The sequence below is a fragment of the Cyprinodon variegatus genome, unplaced genomic scaffold, assembly GCF_000732505.1.
Source record: "Cyprinodon variegatus isolate N-32 unplaced genomic scaffold, C_variegatus-1.0 Scaffold103, whole genome shotgun sequence".
NCBI classification, from domain to species: Eukaryota; Metazoa; Chordata; class Actinopteri; order Cyprinodontiformes; family Cyprinodontidae; genus Cyprinodon; species Cyprinodon variegatus.
Window position 1 is genome coordinate 200,058 of NW_015150556.1, and position 22,047 is coordinate 222,104.

The following is a 22,047-nucleotide window of genomic DNA, read 5'->3' on the forward strand; positions in this document are numbered from 1 at the left end:
TTTCTCCACTGTGAGATCAATAAAGTCAATCAATCAATAAGAAACATACAATTATTATTCTATTATGCTAAATATCCAGTCTTCCTTTTGAAATTCAACTCACTTTCTTCTGTCATACACGTTGATTTGACTTATTTGTTGTCATAAGGTCCCCTCCAACTAAAGGGTTGTTCTCCATACATAATGTTGTCTAGTCAGAATTCAATTTAAACAGATTACTTTGTTTGTGCGGCAGCTAAAACACCAGTGAAATTAAAAAGGTATGCCACATCTTACAAATTGAGCACAACAAATTAGTGCAGATGCAATTAAAAACAGACCGTAGATAAAAAAAAAAAAAAAATGAAGCATCCCCCACCCCATGCCTGATGCGGACTGATTCGGACAAAGTGAAACAGCTTTAGTTTGCTCAGTAGAGCACATACTCTACTGTCTCACAGAGCAGACAACAATAGCCAGGGCTGAGATAACAGGAAATGCCTGCTTATCCAAGGGAGGGAAAGGCAGAGAGATGATGTGAGGGCGTGATGGGCATGCCCCTGTTTACCAACACACTGAACACAAACAATATGTCCGGTATCTGAAAGTATGCTTTTTATTCTGTGATTTTCTACAACTGTAATTTGTTTGCAGAACATTTAAAGTGGATGAATCAAATAAATGCTGAGCAAATCCATCATTTTCTTAATTTGAGTTCCATTTCACTGGCTTTGATTTGTTTAGATTGAGTCACCTCTCATGGGGAGTTTGTTTAATTTCACAGTTGAAAGAACGCCAATGATTTTTAGGAGTGTTTTCCTTGTTCAACTTTCTCTACAAGCTATTACAGTAAATCTACAACACAATTCAGCCATAAAGTCCAGAAAATTAGCTGCATGTTTACAGAGAGAACTTATATTACAACTCATATTGATCATACAAGGTTAATTTGCCTGTTATTTAACATTTATATTATTTAGTCCCCCAGCAGGCACATTGAGCTGATTAAATGCAACCAAGAATCTCAAACTGTGTTTGCTATACAGAATATTGATGACAATATATTATAGCCCACACAAACTCCTTGAAATGGACGTTTTGTCTGTAAAAACTGTTTAATAAAATCCTTTAACAGATGTCTAGAGTTAATCAGAACTTTGTAAGCCTAAGTGTGTTTTCCAGCAACCCCCCATATAAAAATGACATGAAATCTTCTCTGACCACAGATGAACAGGCTCCATCATCCCTGTGTTTTATTCCTGAATAAAGGTCATTCTGGTCAATGCAGGAATCCAAGGGTGTAACTTTGTGATAAACATTGGCTGATGTACCTACAGCTACTCAACCTGAACACTTTCAATAGGGTTTATATTTTCCAAAAATGAGCTCAAACATATATTTATTGAATGCTTTCCTATTGCTGAAAACACAAGAGTACCACAATACACTGACATTTATAGTTATAGACAGATGCCTGCCTTAGTGCATTATTTATAGGCAAGGCAAATTTATTTGTATAGCACAATTCAGTACAAAGACAATGCAAAGTGCTTTACATGATTAAAATATAGGTAAAAATAAAACAGAATCAAAGCAAGTAGGAAAAAAATAATAAAAAATGCAGAAACAAGAAAGAACATTAAAAAGAGTTGGACTATAGAAAATAAAAAAGTTTAACTAATGATGTTTCAGTTGAACATTTTAACTAGAACAGTCGAAGGCAATCCTAAACAAATGTGTTTTTAGTCTTGATTTAAAGGAACTCAGGCTTTCCGCACTTTTACATTTTTCTCGAGGTTTGTTCCAGATAAGTGGAGCATAGGAACTAAATGCTGCTTCTCCATGTTTAGTTCTGGTTCTAGGTATGCAGAGCAGGCTGGAGCCAGAAGACCTGAGTGGTCTGGAGGGTTGATACACTGATAGCAAGTCTGAGATTTATTTAGGTGCTAAGCCATTCAGAGATTTATAAACTAACAGAAGTATTTTAAAGTCTATTCTCTGAGATACAGGGAGCCAGTGTAAGGACTTTAGAACTGGGGTGATCTGCTCTACTTTCTTAGTCTTAGTGAGGACACGGGCAGCAGCGTTCTGGATCAGCTGTACTGTAGCTGTCTGATCCACTTTTTAGGCAGACCTGTGAAAACACTGTTGCAGTAATCAACTCGACTAAAAATAAACACATGGATTAGTTTTTCAAGATCATGCCGAGACATTAGTCCTTTAATCCTGGAAATGTTCTTCAGGTGATAGAAAGCTAACCTTCTAATTGTCTTTAAATGCTTTTGGAGGTTCAAGTCTGAATCCAGCACTACATCTAGATTTCGGGCCTGATCAGTAGTTACTAGCTGACGCGACTGAAGCTGTGTGCTAATTTGAGATCTATCCTCTAGTGGTCCAAAGATTATTACTTCCTTTTTGTTTTTATTCAGTTGAAGAAAATTATGGCACATCCAGGCATTGATTTCTTCTAAGCATTTCCTCAGTACTTGAACTGGATTATAATCACCTGGTGACATGGTGTTGTAAAGCTGTGTGTCATCTGCACAGTTATAAAGGGCTCAAAAACATTCATTTATAAAATATGACGAATAACAGCCGATACCGATGCCAACATCAAGATATCATGCATCCCTAGTATGGACACAACTTCACTTCCATCCATCCATCCATTCATCCATGGCCTTCCTTTAAGCTGCATCAGTGATTATCCTCCTTCGCAAGCAGTAAAATCAAATTTAGACATTTGTCCCATATGTCATTGACAGCCAAAGTCTATATATTACATATTATATTTCAAAAATCATTTATACATTGATTTTTATTATTTGTGCTTTATTTCTTGTAGATTTCCTATATTTTAATTTTAAGTCTGTGTCCTGTGATTCTGGCTCTCTCTGGGTTGGCGGGCACAGCTATTTCTGAGTCTCGTTGAACTGCAAAAGACAAAATGTATGTTAAATTTTATTATAACATTGCATATTTTTTCTTGTAAACTGGGAGATACATTTTATTGCATGTGGCATATCCCAGTAAAATTATTTAACCAACCCGTCTCCTAACTTTTACTGAAACATATATCGAAGTAGCTGCCAGTTAAAATTCACTGAGTGCTGCTGTGTCTCTCCTCCTCCACTGAGCGACTCTGTCAGCAGTGAATAGCAACAGATCCCATGATGTTTTACCGAGAGGTGGGACTCGAGAGCAGCGGGAGTGCGAGGAAAAAACACGGACTGAAAACGCTCTGAACACAATTAGCTGCACCCAACCCCACTTACTGCTGGCTAAAGTAAATCAGCAAAAGGGGGAAAAAAGCGGAAATTATTGTCGGGGACTGTACCCCTCCATGCCCAAAGTTGGTTGGGACATTTCCACACCAGTCCTTCAGAAAGTTACACTAGTGCAGGAATCCCTACTGGCTCCATAGCTGAGACATGACGGAGATCCCTCATCTACCTCCGTCAGAGGTAGGGATTAAGTCAATTTCGGGCAAGATTTGTACATTTCATAAGACCAAATGAGCATGACAGTAAGCCAAACACAGAAAGGTGAATTGAAAAGGAAAAATAGAGAGCGGTGTCAGGATTCATCAACACACATCCAGTGTAGACTGTCACAAGGCTTTCATTTGTGGCAGAAAACAGAGCAAACGCGGACCATACTCCGTTTTTTCTCACATTTTTGGTGCTGAGAGCTGATAGGTTTAAAATGGTTTGCAGTCTCTGAATTCTTCCAACCTTAATTTCCCAATTTCATTAGAACAAAGAATAAAACTATTTGGCAGTAAAACCTTTATCACCGTATCCATGAGAGAGCTTAATAATTAGATTTTTAATTTGTTAAGAAATCTTCCCATTATTCCTTTAGTGTACATAGAACTACATACATAGTGTACATAGAACGGTGATATTCTTTGTTCACCTGTCAATTGCTATTGAGTAAAAGAGAAAGCAATTTTTTGTATTACTTATAATTATTGTGAAAAAATGTTTTATTTTTATATGATAATTGAATTAATGTTGTCAGAAATTCTAGACAATGAAGCCTAAAAGCTCCAAAGACCGTCAGTATTACCAGGGTTGTTGCTTTTGTTTTCTCTGCTGTTGGTTCCATAGTAGCATCAATGAATTTGAAAACAATATTGAACATAGTTACTGTATTCAGTAATAAAACACCACAACGTTATGTAACTAGTGTAACAGTTAAGTCAAATTTAAATTTGGATATATTTTAAGACCAGTGTTTCTGTTATAGGGCTTTGATTGCAGTGACATGCAGTCAAAGCCATAGAGTTCTTTTTACTGTCACATAACGCCTGTGATACATATATTTTTTTTTACATCTATACTGCCAGTGCCTAGTGAGTAGAATCCAGTTTAGTTAATGTCCAACACCGATTCTTGGCATTACTTGCAGGTTCTAAATGTCTTATGAGCTTCTGGAAAGGCTGTCATTTCTAAATAAAACTTGATATTAACAATGTAGAAGTCAATTTACTTATGCTGCTATACGCTTAGACATAGGGAACCATTTCATCATTCTGCTTTATTCTATCTCTACTCACCCATTCTGCAGAATTAGTTAGTTCAATCTCTAACACTATGTTCTCTCTGCTTTTTCTCCTTTTTCTTCATCTGGTCTGTGCATGTTTGGCTGTGACTCCATCCTGGAGAAAAATATCAGCTGTGCTGCTGCCATCAACACCTTTGTTTATAGATGTTGGACCTTGGCCTGTTTTTCAGTGTGGTCCTGTTTCTCTAACTGTAATCTCCGACATGGGAGCTGGCACAGAGCTTGTCTCCTTGGCTGTATCTTTCCTGGATAGTGCCACCCGTGGAGCTCGTTGACAGTTGCCTTTTGTATCTCTGCTTATTTCTGTATGTCTGCTTCTGACTCCTTGAACCCCAGTCAACCTCGGCAGATGGCCACTCACACGGAGTATGGTTCTGTTGGAGTTTTCTTCCTGCTACAAGGAAGTTATTCCTCTCCACTGTTGCTACAAGCATGCTTAGTGAGGGATTGCCTTCAAGTCAATGAGTCGATGCAATCAGCTGGTTTTCCTTAAATAGAAAGCTTTGAATCAGTTTGGCTGTGTGATCTGGTTGAGTTGTCTCTGTGGGGCACCTTGGGGGTGACGTGTTGTGGATTGGCGCTATATAAATAAACTGAATTGAAATGAAACTGAATTCAATTTGTACAGCAAGGGTTTTAATTTTTCTCTAAGGCATTGAGGTTTCTGTTACAAAAGAAGTCCCACAATATTGGATTAACATCAGCAATGACAAGAAATAAAAAATGTTAAAAAGTATTTGCTACTATCTAAAAATCTAAATAAATGCTATTCCATTTTTTTCAATAGACAGACAGACAACACTATATTATATATATTATGCTGCCAGAGAAATTAGATAAAAGAACAAAATGTTAAAGACATTGGTCAATGTTCTGTGAAGCAGAAATAACTAAGATTATTCAGGCAATGTAAGCTCAAAAACCAAAAATAGTGCTAGGTTTTATAACACTGAAGAGAAATGATAGACCTATTCACTATAAACAACAATTGGTTAATTTATTACTTTTCCTGACACCAGAGTTGTGAACATTACATGATTTATCAAAAGGCCCTGATATGAAAAAAATAAATAAAAATCACAGGCTTTTCTATCAGCGGTGTCAATAAACTCCCACATGCTGATTCAGATAATAAGTTTTTAAAACACTGCATAACCTAAATGTAAACATCTAAATACAGTTTCCTTTTTTGAATGTAACCACATTAAATTCATGATCAGGTCTTTTCCTCTAAATGAATGTTCTATACAATAGCTAGTATTGAAGATCAAGGTGGACATTGCAGGAGCGAGCTTTTTACCAGTCAGTTTGTTGTTGGTACGAATAATAACTATCGATAGAGGGTGTTTTACACAAAAAAAGAAACTTATGTATTTAGCAGCAGCCCTGTACAACTACTGCCTTTCTGTCAATTTTCTACTGATATTTGGTGACCAGCTATAGTAGTAGGGTGGGAAACTAAGTGTTTTTACTTCTTCTGCTCTAGTTGTCAACATCAGTCTGGCTTCACCGTCACCATAATCTGTGTTATTATTAGTAATGTTAGCCTCCATCGCCTTTACAACTAAACAGAGGTGTGGGGGGAAACTAGTTCTGTTGCTTCCCTATTTAGCGGTTGACTGAACTGTCAGCTAATTTTACAATTTCCCACTGTTTATTGGTACCACAGTAGAGGAGAGTGTTGTGTGAATTGGAGCTTTATAGCCAAGCATCTTGACAGGAAGCTTATACCACCAGAACCCCATTATTGGGCTGTTTCTGTCTGCAAAACTATTATTTAAACAGATAGTTATATTATATGTGTGTACTTGAGGTTTTCTGTGTCCCTGATGCAGACCTTTTTAATTCCCTCTCAAACATCAATGTTGTAGCATTAACACAGCTAACATGTGGAATCACTCTGCTTTTTTCCTTGTTATTTATCTTCATAGGAAAAGTACATTTACACGATGCTGTTAGGCTTTTCAATGAATTATCCACAAAAGAGGGTTGCATGTTTTTATCTGGATGAACTCGTGCAACATTGGACAAGGGAAACATTTTGCAGAAATATGAATGTGGAAATTAGAAAGTTTGCATCAATGTTTATGCTAAATATTGTTTTAAAGTAATTTATTTTTTCAGCATGGATTAAACTAAAATCTTAATTTCAGTAACGCCATCAAGCAAAACCCATAAAATAACAATTACTAAGTAACATTCTCACAGAGTTTCAAAGCCTGGGTGAAAGTAAAGTGAAGGACTTTACAACTTGTTTTACATTTCGACTCTAAAACCAGTGATATACAGTTACTGTAAAAAAAAAAAAAAAAAAAAGAAAGAAAAATAGGGTTTCTCTGTCTAAATATTCCTCTCAATTCAATCGTGTCAAACAGAAAGTGTGTTCAGTATTATTAATAATATTATTATTATTTGAGGTTAAATAAATTTTACATAACATCATATTTCAAGTAGTGTCATTATATAAAAAAGCTTATTATGCTAAAAGTAACTGGAATTTTGAGCTTTGCGTATATTCTTGTGGGAATATAGTTGATGATAGTGATGAAATATTTAATTAAAGTCTACATAAACACTTTTAATTTGCCAATTTCACCAATCAAACAAATTAAGAGTTGTAGACAATTCAGTTACTTCTATAACAATGCTTTAGTCAGTCAGAGAAACCTCAGGTCACTCTGGCACTTTTTTCACAATAAAACATTTAAACTGTAAAAACAAATTATCCTAATCACCTTTGATGTAGTCAGAACTTTGGTGTACTGCTATAGTTAGATAAAGTTGAACACTCATCCAACAGTTTAACGACTAATCAGCTCTTACAGAATTGATTTTAAAAATCTGCAAAACCAGAGGAAGAAAGAGATGACTGTACCACAGCAAACTATCCTCTACTAGCTGTGGTATGGTCCTGCTCTATTATAAAGAAAAGGGAAGGGATCTAGAAAGAAAAAAAAAAACAGACTGAAAGCAATCTGAGGCAATTTGGGAAAGAATGCCAAGCGATCAAGACCTACATGGATGTATGATGTACGAGGAAGTGCAAGTCAGTAAACAGCAGAAAATAGTCTGTGAAACAAGAGGTCAGAAAGATTTACAGCAAAATCCCTCTGCTGATATGCTTTCAAACACGTCTGTTAGGAATTGTGCAAAGCAAAAACCTTCAAAAAGACAATAAGGTTAAATACTTCATGTCAGCAATGCTAAACACTCCAAAAGAGAAAAGACTGATTTAGACTCATAGTGGAGCAAAGGGGATTGTAGAGTTTAGAGGGCTTAGAAAGTAGATAATATGATGTTTGATCACAGCACATGGACTACATTTATTGCTTTGTTTCATGTCCTAAGCAGGAAAGAGTGACGCAAGACAAAAAGGAACTGAAGAATGTTGAAGGCAAAAGAAATAATCTGCGTTTTTAGAGGGTGAATTATTGCGAGGCATACAGAGAGGGAGAGTCTGAGCAGTTCCTAAGCCTGGGCGTCACGCATGCTTAACCTTGCGCCAGCATCTGTGCGATGCGTCTTGCATGTCAATGACAGACGAATATCAGAAGAGAGGCTTCCAATCAACTGCTGGTGTACTTGCAGTGTGGGGATATGTGGCGGGGTGGCACAGCAGGATGTGCACTTACATTAATATTTAAAAAATTACAATGCAAGTTAAACTGGTGTAACATAGAGCAGTAGGTGATACAGTATCACCAACAGAGATGCCATCAAAATTAGAAACCCCAAAAAGAGTGTTAAATACAAATGCAGACAAATATATTCAAATACGTAGATCATGTACAATCAACCTTTTTGATTTTTTTTTATGTTAAAACCACAAAGCTTGATGCCATTTAGTGGGGTTGTATGTGATAGATCAAGGGGTTGATAGAAAAGAGGTAGGCAGAGGACGAATGGTTTGTTATACAAATAAAAAAATCTGAAAAGTGTGATGTGAATTCATATCAAGGCCCCAACTGTTTACTCACCATTTTTTAGGATAACCCTTTGCTGAAATTAGACATTCAATTCTTTTATACTCTCCCGCTAAAAAGCTTTGAATTCTAGAGACTGTTATTATTGTTACATGATTTTGTGAATGTCAATTATGGAGAAATTTCAGTTTTAACATTGACTGGTTCATAATGAGACATATTAGCAGAATGGAAATAATATAATTGTAGCTCTGAAAGTTTGTTGCCGATCACCATTCTGCTGAAAAGTGAAACAATGCCTCAGTCCTACAGTAAGTATTTCATTCCATTGATCTTCTCTATATTTCACTCTATCCATCTACTCGTCAACTCAGTTTTAATGTGTGTTGATTAAATAATACTACTTATGCTTCAGCGATAGTATCTAGGTGTTGCTTTATTGTATGTCTCGTAGCATGTCCGTTGGTTGTGCTGTTCTTTTTACATCTCTTTGCAGGTGATAAAGCAGACTGAAAATGCTTTATTATTATCTCCCTTTTATCTCCTCTTTCTTTTATCTTTTCTCCTTTTTACTGTTTTTCCTTTCCTGTTCTACCTACATTGCAGTGTCCATATAATCTGTAAAACTCCCTACATAATTATAATAAAGCAATTTATATGCATAAATCAAGCGGAACACTATGGCGATAGCCGTACCGTACTGCTCCACTTGTGAAAGTAAAATCTGTTGGGCTCTTTTTTGACATTAAGACCATTATTCTTATTGCCACATCGCCAGACAGGACACTGTTAAAAAAACAAAAATGTTTGTTGAACAAAAGCATCCTAACGGCATGATTCTGCTGCCACTGTTCATCTTGTACTATATGCTTATTATCATATTTCTGCTTGTGGTAACTTCAAAAATATTTTAAGGATTTATTTTTACAAATAGCACTTTTCTGGGAGCACCTTGCACCCCATACAGAAACCATGGGGCGCATGACTAAAATGCTGAAGTGTCACTTCATGGAGTTGGATTTGTGCCATACACTTTTTAGAGCACAGATTGAACAGGTCTATGTTACATGTTCAAAGCCTTGGATATTGGTTTATAACCTAAACATAGCTTTGCAGCTTCTTCAGAACTTTCTAATTGTTATTAAGAGCTTTGGGGCTACATGCTGCCTCACTGTTGCCTTTGAATCCAAGCATGGAGTGTGTTCCTAACTTGCATGCATTTGTTCATTAACAACAAGGGTTCTAAGAAAGGCTTTTGTTTTGTAATTACAAGAGAAATCGTTTCCCTTCACCCGACAGACAAAACAGATTAAGTGAACGTGCATGTTCACTGGCAGCCTTCTGTTTTGGAAAATCTTCTCGGGTTACAGGAAGTCACTGTCAGGGACAGCATCCCTTACTGTGCTGTGGTCTTAGGGCAAAGCAGAACATGTTTGTAGTCACCATGGGCAACAAAAAAAAAACTTCCTGACAAAACCACAAGGGCAACCACTAACAAGTACAAAGCCTGATGGCACGGATAGTGATTTCCAGTCATGGTTAGCAGAGCCTTAGCCTCATGCATGGCATGCTGCTCCGAATCCTTCACTCCCCCCCAAATGTCAGTATCTTTATCCCACAGCAACATTTGGTAAAACCACCAGAAAACAAGTAAGAGAGAGGGCAGTTTTCTAATTAAAACAGGAGCTTTCAAAGACAATGCTGGGTCCAAAGGGAGCAGCTAGATGTGATAAAGTCACTTATCCATAAACTTCTTATTGTTGTGATCAAACACTTCCAGGACACTATCTGATTCAAGATGAAGACTTCTGTTACAACATTTATCCTTAAAGACCACCACACACTTTGTAAAGGTGTTTTAGGTGACATCCTATTTTTCCTGCCTACATCAATCCCAGGCTGTTTCTGTACGGCTCAGTAAGAGGACCCATGCTTTGATAGCACTTCTTTGGAAAGTTAGATCTCTGGCAATGAGAGACAGACAGAGGGATGCTTGAGGATAAAAGAGGACCTTTAACAGCCTCTAATACGTTCAGAAAGCTGCTTTCTGTCAGTCACTGCTTTAAGGACCAAACATGAGAGTTTTCTTTCTTCTTAGCAGTTTGTGTAATCTCAGACAATTGTTAATCTGAGACTCTTCAGCAGCAGTGTGAAACTGGTACCCTCTCACAAAGCATCAGAACTGGGAAAAGACAACAGAGCGGTGACAGTCCTCTGTGTTCTCTCCGCTGTTCACAAGCATCCCATGAGAGCTGGAGAGGCTGTTAGCCTTGTAATAATCGTTGGATGTTGTACTTTGCAATCACACAGATGCAGAGTGACAGGCAGACCGACAGATGGAAGTTGATTTTTTTACGGCCCAAACATATGGTTAAAATGCCATGAGCTGACAGCCCTGGTGGAATTACAGACTCACACAATATGCTCTCCATTAAAAGTCGTGACAAATTTGTGGATTTATGTGGAATTAATCGGAGAGGAATTTGGGTTTTGCATGTTGTTATTTTGTAAGGGATGCAATAATTTCAAATAACCCTACTGTATTAAATAAAACAGACTTTACAACCGCTGTACAGCAATAGTTGAAACTACTGATACAAAGATCAAGAGTGTGCCGTGCAAAACATTGAAGAAGGAAACGCATTAAGGAAAATACAAGAATTCACACAATGAAAATACAGTAAACACACACAAACACAATCTTCAACTATTGATCATCTACACAGAATGGCGGAGTTTTAATTGGGAATTAGATTGTGATTACAGCCATCTTTGACTATCGGCATCCAAACTTCTAAATAAAATCTGATTCTAGATACATGTTGCCAGCTACTTTCTAAGATTTTATAAGCTGGAAGTCAAACGAGCCGAGTAACAGTGTGTTCATCGGACAGTTATTAGCCGCCATTGATTATTTTAATGAGCACAGTTTCATAACTGTATTTATATGGCTATTTTTTTTTTAGTTGAAGTAACAAATTTGTGTTTTTTGTAGAAATAATTTTCTATCCTTTGGAAGAGAATCTGTCTTGACTGCTGCAACTTCCTGCTTGTCTCCGTAAAGAGCCCTGCTCTCCACACTGTACTTAGACAGTTGTTGTTGTGGGGAGGAGCAGCTGAAGTGTGTGGGTGCAGCAATTTGTTTTCAAATTCTAATAATTCTACAAATTAATCTAAATCAATACATCAATATTCTTTGATTTTGTAAGCTTTTCTACAGAAATACCATCCAATGTTTTGAGTGCGGAGTTTCCCTGCTGACAATATGCAATTTGTGTTTGTGCTAAATACTGTAAATTTAAACAGCATTGGTTGGGCAACTCTGTTCTGCCCAAACTCTACATTAAAAACAATCATCACTGAAAGGACATTTACATCTACATTTTTTAAAGAGTTCAAAACTTAAAGCTCTTTAAGTAGGGCTGCAACTGACGATTATTTTGCACATTAATTAATCTGTCGATTATATTTTCAATGAATTCATTAATATTCAGATAGGCAAAAGTGAAGAATATTGACAGACAAAAAAAAAATAAAAAAATAAAAAATATATATATATATTTATCATTTTTATATAATTACTGCTCTACGTGGGTCGCTCTGTCAGCTACAAGAATGTTTTACAGTCTCTATACTCCAGTTAACAATTAACTGATTACTAAATTCATTGAAGTTTATTTCAATAATCGATTAATCACAATTAATCTGATTAATTTTTTTCACAATTATCACCACACACAACTGCGGACTGCAACGTTTTGGTAACTTCTGTAAAAACCCTGTGCTGCTTCAACTGCTCCTTCTACAGTTTTTCGTTTTTAAAAAGAAACATGTTTCTCCTACAATTGGACTCATCACTGAAATGAGCCCTGTTTGCTTTTCAGTATAATTTCATCAACTTGACATTTACAACATGCTTAATTTCCAGGCCTCTTATTTTGGAAACACACCACCAGATTACTATTTTGTAGTCTTCTTAAATGTCTGCCTAATATTTGTTCCCCGATAGTATTTTTTTGGTAAATATCAACAAACTGTAAAGAAATATAAACAAACAAAATAGAGTAACTAGACACAAGAGTGGAAAATTAAACAATTTGAAACCTGTTATAATAAATTCTGCGTGTTGGACAGTGGCGGCCTCTGGAGTTTTCTTCCGGGTGGGGCTATAAACTAAATAATCGACATATACCAAAAAACAATCAAAGTATACTAAGTTATTACACCTGTATATATATATGAATGCTAACAACAAAACACATTATAAATTTTTTTTTTTTTTTTATAAATTTTGCCCTTGTGAGGCTTTGTGAATGTAAATCTGTGTTTTGCATGGTCCAATATTGTGTCACAAACCTAAAACAATCATGTACCAGTATAATATTGGAGAAGCTATCAGTCGGTTTTATTTTTTTTTTTCCATTTAAAGATTTTTAAAATGTATTTTCTGAGATGTCTTTATTAAAGAGAAAGCATGCAAATTAACAAACACATAGAAAAAGTACACTATATTATATTATTAATCCCAGATTGTTCATTCTTCTTTGACTTTTCTAAAAAGTGCTTTAAATCAGTCCTACCTGTTTATCCATTCTGGGTCAGATCCTGACATTTGTAAAGGCAGGCAGGTAAAGTAGAATAAAGCTTCAGCCTCGCTGCTTGCATTTAGCCAAGCCTTGTAGCTTAACCAGGTCCTGGAAAAAGACCGAGTGTACAGTCTCCATCCGTCTTTGGACAGCTGATTAATTTAGATGTTTGGCTGTTCAGGTCCAAACAGTTTCCCCTCCAGCTTATCTTGGTAAGTTTGCTTTTACTTCCGCGACTGGACCTGTCAATGAGCTGCACTACCACGATCTTAGACCCATCAGTTCCTGTCAGCTCTGAGCTCTCCTATACCTTTGCATTACAGAGGAGCTACTGTACATGTACAACTTTTATCGAGAGTCAGTGGCAGAATATTTTTGTGCCCAGGGGGTGGAAATACGGCACCAATCCGAAGACAAACGAAACAGCTTTACTTGTAATTAAAGATTAAATATTTATCTTGCGTATCTAAAAAATATATTAATATATTTCAAAATATTTTTATTTTATAATTACATTTTTGTCTTAACGTCATTGGCCCTATCGCCCTCTATTGACCAGCTGCCACTGCAGTTGCATCTATATAATACTGTGTTATCACTAACAGGAAAAAAACAAGATCCACTGACCCCATCTTTAATTTTCCAACAATATTATTTTCTTAGCTAAAATATTTTTATGATGCCAAAAAATGTGTTTTTGTTTGCTCTAACGAGTAGACCCCCTGACAGTTCTCAAAAAAAAAAAGTGTGATAATCCGGGTGTCCAGACTTATTTTCATTGTAGTTATCCTTTAATGTGACTCAGAGGGGTAGCCTGAATATCTCCTCTCAGATAAACATTCCCAGAATGCCCTGCTCTGCCTGAGTCTATGCAGTTCTGTATTGGCAGCCTCCTAGAAGGCTACTGAGGTGTCTCAGTTCTGAAGTAGATGTGAGTGTGAGCACATGCGGGGATGATCATCATTACAGAAGAAATATTCATCATACCAGACTAATGGGTGCCAAATGAAGCACAAACTTAGAACAATCACAAATCAAGCTGTACAAAAAAAAAAAAAAAAAATTACAAGTGTGCACTGTTTCACAGTTCATAATATTGAAACTAAAATAACAAAGATGAATATTTTGGAGGAAATAAAAACAACAAGATGTGATCTAAAATGGTAATAAGTAGAAACCCTCCAAGTATGTTTATGCCTCCCAGGCAAAGTTTTCTCTGTATTTCATAACACACACAGAGGAAGGAGGAAAAGAGGAATGTGCACTATGCGCTGCAATGCTGCTCAGTCAGGACCACAAACCCAGAGCTATGTGGAGTCCTCTGACAACCACTGACTGAAACTTACACTCGTTCAACAACTGCAGTACACAATCAGTAGCTGTGTACTGTCACTCCAAATCAAAATCAGATGCAGACCTTAACACAGGTAAATCCAGACATAGGGAGGAGAGAAAGGACCCAGCAGTGGTGCCATGTGAGAGCTCTGGAAGGTGTCCTCTGGATACAGCAGTGTAAAGACTCACATAGTCAGTGATATACTGACAAAAATAAGCATAGGGTATTTTGAGTTAGAAATCAAGGTTTCATAAAACATTAAGAATGGTGTCTTCTTTACGCAAAATAGAAGAAATACTGTTGCTTGCATATAGTGTGAGAGACATTGTGTGAGATATAATAAGTATCTTAAAAAAGCAGCTAACGCTTTCTCATTACAAACTTCTGCTGCTGAGGTAAACAATGGACCATAATGCAGTTTGCGCTCCCAGGTAATAAAGAAGTTAAGGAATCACAGAAAACTTAAACAAGATGAGCCAATCAGTGAGTAAGACGGCAATCTGATTGTTTTTCCTGCACATTAAATGCATCAGACTAAGAACTCTAAAAACACGTCACCCAAAGTGATGTGCATTGATGCACGCTTTGAGTTGAATAAGGCAGGGAGCAGATGCTTGCATCCATTAATGTGCGCACACTTGTCTTTTCTCTTTTGTTAGAAAAACATTGAGATCTATCAATATCATTATAATCAGATCAGACCCCAACGGAAAGTGGAAATCAAAATTGGTTTGATATGTATATTTCCACTTGTAGACTGTATTTACTGTCTTTACTATGGTTAAGTCCTGCAGCAGCTATTAAACCTCAATTTCTCATCTGAACATGTAAATATTGAGAGTTTTCTGGACATACTGCAGCCCAAAACAAAACAATAAAGACTTATTACAATAATATCATCATCTATCTCACTATGTTCTATTTCAAACTCCATTTAATCATTTATCTTGTTGCCCTTTCACTTTTCTATCACCTTTTTTACTAAAAATGTTAAGTCATAAAATGATGTTAACCCAATCCACCAGCAAAACAAACTAATGTTGATGGGACTATAGTGTAATGATTAATTTTAGCGGAAGCACCATACCTTATCTGGACTTATTCATTGATTAAACCATAAATCCAATTCAAGGGTTAACATTGTCTGGTCAGTCTATTATAGATCAGGCAAATTTGAATAGTTGTATTCAAAATTCAGTTTAAAGTTACATATTTTGGGGGATTAAAGATAATTTTCTACAGTGTTTCCATTCTCTCCCATAAATAGTAATTTCACTTGATTTTTTAATTTACATTTGTTTGAGAATTTACTTTTTAAAATGTTTTTGTTTTCAATCATGTCTTGCAAAGATATTACATAGAAAGTGTCAATATTTAACAGAGCTCTACCTCATATTAACAACATTCTCTCAAGGTTAATTATATAGATGATAGAAAATACTGTCAGAGGGATAGAAGTAAGAGACTTTTATAAATTTGTGTATTGAAGCTAAACCTTCTTAGAAAAATCAAGTTTTTTAGGGAGTCATTTTGATGAGATTTCACATGAATTTTATATTGTTTTAATCTTTTTAAACTCTTATTTTTCATATACAATTTTATCTGCAAAATCATATGGGGAACTTTTAAATTGTAGTTATGCGTTTACTATCTAAACAAATAAGGAAATATACAGTAGATTTTGTTGTGAGCCGGACACACACACAGACGTGAACAGAGATCCATACAGGCTAGTCGCTTTTAGAGCTCTACATCTACATGGGCTCAATGCCAGAGTCCCTTGTCTACAGGGGTCCATTCTAAGGTCAATACGACAACACTGTAAACTAATGATCCAGCAAATTCCCTCAGTCTCCCTCTCTCACCTCCTCCTTTGCGTTCCCCAATCTGTTGCTACCCTTCGTCTCTCCCGCTCTCTGATCCCCTGCTGCGCCACAGAAATGAGAAGCAACTGAAGGCTCAGCAGTGGCGGGTTTGCTCTGTTTCTTTGATGGAGACCACTGATAAACAAGTCTGCTTGTTAACAGACAACAAAACTTTAGCTCACTTATTTTTTCCTCCTTGCTACCCATTACTTTCTTCTGCTTTGGGAGTTTGGCACTAACAGCCGATGGCCTGCGAGTTGCACAACAAAATGTAAACAACGATAGTAGGTCGATCTGCAGCTACATTATCAACATCATATGAATTAAAGTGGGAAAATTAGCCATACACATACATGTGTGAATGTGTGTGGTTTTGTTTAGTAGACAGTCTTGTCTTGATGGGTTTGCAGTTGTGCCATCCTATCACCGCTTTCCAATAACAGATTCAACTATAAAGATTTTTTTGCATTATGAAGGGTATCTGAGTGAAAGGAGCCGAATAAAAAAGGCAAGCCACACTTTTCTGGCTTTCATTTGAACTACATTTTGAAAATTATGTTTTGCTTTCCCTCCATATGACTTGAATTACCTGGTGTACGCATGTCCTACTGCACATGCAATAAAAGATTTGTTAAACATATCACAAATGAATGAAATGTATTTATTTGCAATTTTCTACCTGTTTGATTATATTTTCTTTACGCTGACGAAAAACAAATGATTTAGTTAGTTGATATTCAAGCAAAGATCAATTAAAGGTATTGTTACAACCCCAAAGATGTAAAGGGATCACAGTAAAGAATGTAAGGATGTCTCTGGAAAACTTCTGCAGTAAGTATAGACTCAGGTCCTTCTAGGAGCTATGCAGTGATTACAGAAGCATCTTTCTGGTCTGCAGCAAACTCTGCATCACTGCCTCAGTTAGTAAATTCAATATACCAGTGACAAATCAGCAGTGTTTAGCACGTTACTTAGAAAAAGTAATTAGTTATAGTTACTAGTTACTTCTCCCAAAAATTAACTGAGTTACTAACTGAGTTACTCCACAATAAAAGTAACTAGTTACTGGTAAAAGTAACTATTGCATTACTTTGGTGTTCTCGCCCCTGTAACCCTCACCATCCGGCCCCCACCTTCTCGCCGTGCATTTCAACAGCCAGCTAAATAGAGTGGACAACAAAGACAAGTACCTGCAGAGAGTTTTGCATTTATTGCAACTCAACATAAATGAACCACGTCAGACAGCGTTCCCCTCTTCTTAACATGGGGGGAACGGTATCTGATGCGGTGTAAATATCATCAGGCTGCATTACCTCTACTCATGGGTGTGAAGTTTTTTTAACAGGGCGTTTAGATCTGGTGAGTATATGAAATTAATAACTGGGGATGTCTAATTCTGAAATCGTGTGTGTCTATCTATCTATCTATCTATCTATCTATCTATCTATCTATCTATCTATCTTTCTATCTATCTATCCCGATTTCTCCCTTTCTCCATATATGCTAACATTTGATCGTTCACGCTCTCCGTAGTTCCCCTGTGGCGTGAGCACACAGGGGATGCGCGGATGATGTCATACACGTGCCGCTTTGTTTTTAAAAGATATAAATATAAAAAATATAACCGTGGATGTCTGGGGGACAGTGATTCGCCTACATGTTATGAATGTTGCCGTACCATAAATGATAAATTATGAACAGTTTAGTTTGTGCCTTCAAGTCGTTGCCCATAGGAAGACGTTACTTGGATATAACCTAACGGAATGTCTTCAGAACAGCTCCAAATGACACAAAACTCATATGGGTGAGTAGAACATGATGTAATAATGTAAAATCAAGGGTCAGCGTTCCCCTTAACATGAACACTCACACAGTTGACAGCCTGAAATAAAAAACACACAATCTATGACTATCAGACCCTAAATATGCATTAATCTAGCCTTTTAATTATAACATCACCTTTTGACACAAAATTGCTTTTGAACATAGGTATGTCCATACAGGTTTATGTCACTCTGTAAAGAAATTAGATTTCCTTAGAAACAGATGTTAGACATTTTGAACTACCTTTCTTAACCTATCCAGTTCAGTTAAAGTGAGCTGAACACTTGGCTCCATTATAAATAATGAAAAAATAAACACAATAAGAATGGAACCCATGATATATGTGAACTCATAGGACTTTATTCACAGAGAAAATCAGTTATCTTATAATGCAGATAGTTAAAAATATAAAGAAACTGGCAGCTTAAAATCCCCTTACTTCCTCACATCATTTTTATATATGGTGGAATTACCATAAAATAGATTCAACTCAAGTAAGCTCCAATTATTTAAGCTCAGAAAAGATAAATATTTGATTATAAATAGGGTTTTATAAATGTCTAATTATGCCTCTGTTTTTACTACCTCTAAAATTATTTGTGCTTTTAGAAAAGGCAAATAATTGATCTAAAATAATTGTGTCCATAATGGACGATGAGGTTAAAAGTGCTTTTCTTTTACATGTTGAACTTGAATAGCAATTTAACTGCGGTGAAAAAAGATGTGAGATACAAATTTATATGGCAAGGTTTAAATACAAAAACACAGCTGGAAATAGAGAGTGGGCATTCTGCAGTCTATAATGGAACATACTTTTTACAGTTATACCTGACATTGATAATATATGCTTCACTCCTTATCTTAGACCTTACTTTAAGGCTGATGACCTAACCATCAAAACTGATAGATTATGCTGAGATTTTTTTTTCCTGCAGACTTGCATGACTGTGCAAGGCCCTGCTGCAGTCAGTGAGTCAGTCAAGCTGTGGATTCTCAGGTACACTGTAGATAAGCAGAGAAATGAAGTTATCCTGAGCGCATTTTGTCTCCAACTTAGTTTATAGACTAGGGCTGAAACAATTAATCGGATTAATTATAACTAATTGATTATAGAAATAATCATTAACTAATTTAGTAATCGATTAATCATTAACTGGAGTATAGAGACTCTAAAATATGCCTTTAGCTGAAAGGAATGACCCACTTAGAGCAGTAATTATAGCAATATTGTAAAAAATATATATATATATATAAATATTTTGCATTTAAGATTTTTTTTTTTATTTTGTCTGTAAATATGCTCTATCCAGAACTCCTTAAGTTGAAAAGTCTCAGATTCATCTTGTTTGATTTCATAAAAAATATTTAAGGAATCCTAGCTATACGATTATTAATCCAAAAAACTATTGACATATTACTTGATTTGCTAAATAATCATTAGTTGCAGCCCTATTATAGACCCTAATATAGTAAAATCCAGCTGTTTATCAGCTATAATAAAATGCAGACCTGAGAGAGCAGAACTTTAAAGGTGTTTACCATTAAGAAATTTTAATTTATAACTAAAAATCTCTAAGTAACAACAACATTGGTGTGCTAATTAATCATTTTAACTATTTTAACTGGCAAATTAAAAAGAACAAGTTAATATAATTTTTCTTAAGTGTAAAGTTAACTTAAAACTACCTGAAACTGGGCAATAGCACAACTTTGTCAGATTGGACAAATGCCCTATATTTACTGCTCATACATAACATCCAAGCACCGACCTCTCTAATGATATATGTCCTCTATCCTTCCTTCAAACAGCGCATCCTCTAGCGCTTTGTTTTATAGTTTATGAAGAAGCATAGAACAGCTACAGCAATCTTCATGCAAAAAACAGTCAAAACAATGTTCTACAGCCGAGGTCTTCAACAGGGGGTCCGCAACCCTTAGGGGGTCCACGGATGTACTGCATGGGGTCACAAAAAGTTTTGGTTGATTGGACTTTTTTTTATATTCCCTCTGGAAATTGAAATGACTTCAAATACACATTAACATGAATTCAACACACTAGTAAACAGATAAATGGAGGCAGATGTCATCAGTGCTCACATTCAGTGACACACAGGAGCTCTTTCAACATAGGCACCATTTCATTCACAACACCTGTCCCATCAACCAGGAATCAGAATCAGAAATACTTTAATAATCCCAGGGATTACTTTCATTACATTACTCCATCTGTAATAGAGTGACTATAGGATCATTTCGATATAACACAATTTCATACAATATATATAATTCGGGGGTCCCCACTCCATCTCGCCATCAGTTTGGGGGTCCACGGCCTGGAAAATGTTGAAGACCCCTGAATTAGAGCCATGATTCTTCAAAGCTCAACATAAACACAAATCAGCTTCTCTAAAACCTGAGACAATGGTCCAGCAGGAAATTTTTTTAAAAAGTACTAATAGTCATCAATAGACATCTTCAGAGCAGCATCCAGAGGGGATATAAGCAGAAATAAGCAACAATAAGGAATTACTACCATTAAAACTAGAAACTTTGGTTGGCACAAAAAATAACGTTGTTTAAATATTTAGGCAGGTAAAGTGCAGAGTTGGATGAGGCGATGTTTCTTTAAATTACAAAAATGCTATGAATGACAAAAAATAAAATAAAAATAGAAACAAATAAGTATAGTAAACTAGACAGACAAAATACTAAAACTGACAGCTCATTTACAGCTCATTCATAAGAAACACAAAAACAATTCCAGCCATTTTCAGGTGAGCATACCCCAGGCACAAGATCACAGTTTGCGGCCACACATTTCACCAGCGTCTGCAGGTGAACTGACCAGAGGACTGACTGAGCGAAGCGGTCCTTCAGGGGCCACAAAGCGGCTCCTGATCGGACCAACGCTCTGACTCTCTCTGCCGCTGTCCACTGTGAACCTGCAGAGTTTTGCACCGCAAGCTTAAAAATAAACTGCGAATGTAATATCAAACACAAGCCAGTGTCGCAATGCAAAAAAACCCAACTGAATATAAATGTTAAAAATGCAAACATTAGAATAAAACGTGTTGAGAAAAGAAAATACGTCTCTAGAAATTAGCGCAGCTGGATAAAAAAATAAAACAGTCTTAAAATAAGTGATAAACACAAAGATGAAACTAAAACGAAAAATGTCTAACCTTCAAATTCCAATTAAATCTTTAAACTAAATGTCTATATTTCCTAAAGTAAAGGAAGCAATGAACTTTCCAGGGCTTCCTGAGCACAGAGCTCCGCTCCGCGCCGCCCTCCCTGCTGCAGTTCAGTGTGTGACTCTGCCCCCACGGTCGCTCATCAACTTCCCCCACAGCCGCTGTTTCCTCCCCCATAAATAAAACTTACTTTTCTCTGGCTTGGCTGTCGGACGGCACGTTGCTGCTCTTGCCTTTGGCGTACATGCTTGCAGAGAGCCTCCGATTGTCACGCACCTGTCAACTCATCACAACCTCCTTCGGTACGGCCCCGTCACCATGGCGACACTAGCAGCGTCGTTTCCTATTGGATGTCCCGCTGTGAGCGACCGCCCGCTCTCCTAACAACCACCACTGATTGACAGTTCTAAGCCACGCCCACATTGAAATAACCCCACCCCTCCTTCGCTCTCTCTCCTTCTCCCCATGTCTCTCCTTACCCTGTAGAACTGTCTCTCTCTCTGTGTGTCTGTCTGTCACCATCGCTTCCATTCCTTCAGTGATTGGAAAGGTTTTACTGACATATGGAGACTCCAGCACACATATACTCCAAGACAACATGCTCAGATATACACATCTGCAGTACCTCCCTCATCTTCTCTCTGAGCAGAGTGGGGAATTTGAAACCGTCCAACTAGGATTTTAAACAACTGGTTTTGGCTGTTCCCTTTATAGTCAATCACACCCTCTGCTGAAACACACACACACACACACACACACACAGCAAAAACA

At 36.7% G+C, this 22,047-nt stretch overlaps 1 protein-coding gene across 2 annotated transcripts in view; it reads right to left on the bottom strand.

Moving 5' to 3' along the window:
* Nucleotides 1-21,652, bottom strand: part of ssbp2 (single-stranded DNA binding protein 2) — an 87,568-nt gene extending 65,916 nt beyond the window's left edge. Inside the window, exon 1 of one of the 2 annotated variants that reach the window (XM_015374457.1) lies at nt 21,467-21,652. In XM_015374457.1, coding sequence (XP_015229943.1) covers nt 21,467-21,522 — 56 coding nt within the window. In that variant the 5' untranslated portion in view covers nt 21,523-21,652. The remainder of the gene's footprint in view (nt 1-21,466) is intronic. The other variant, XM_015374458.1, reaches the window with a different exon arrangement.
* Nucleotides 21,653-22,047: the final 395 nt, after the last annotated feature.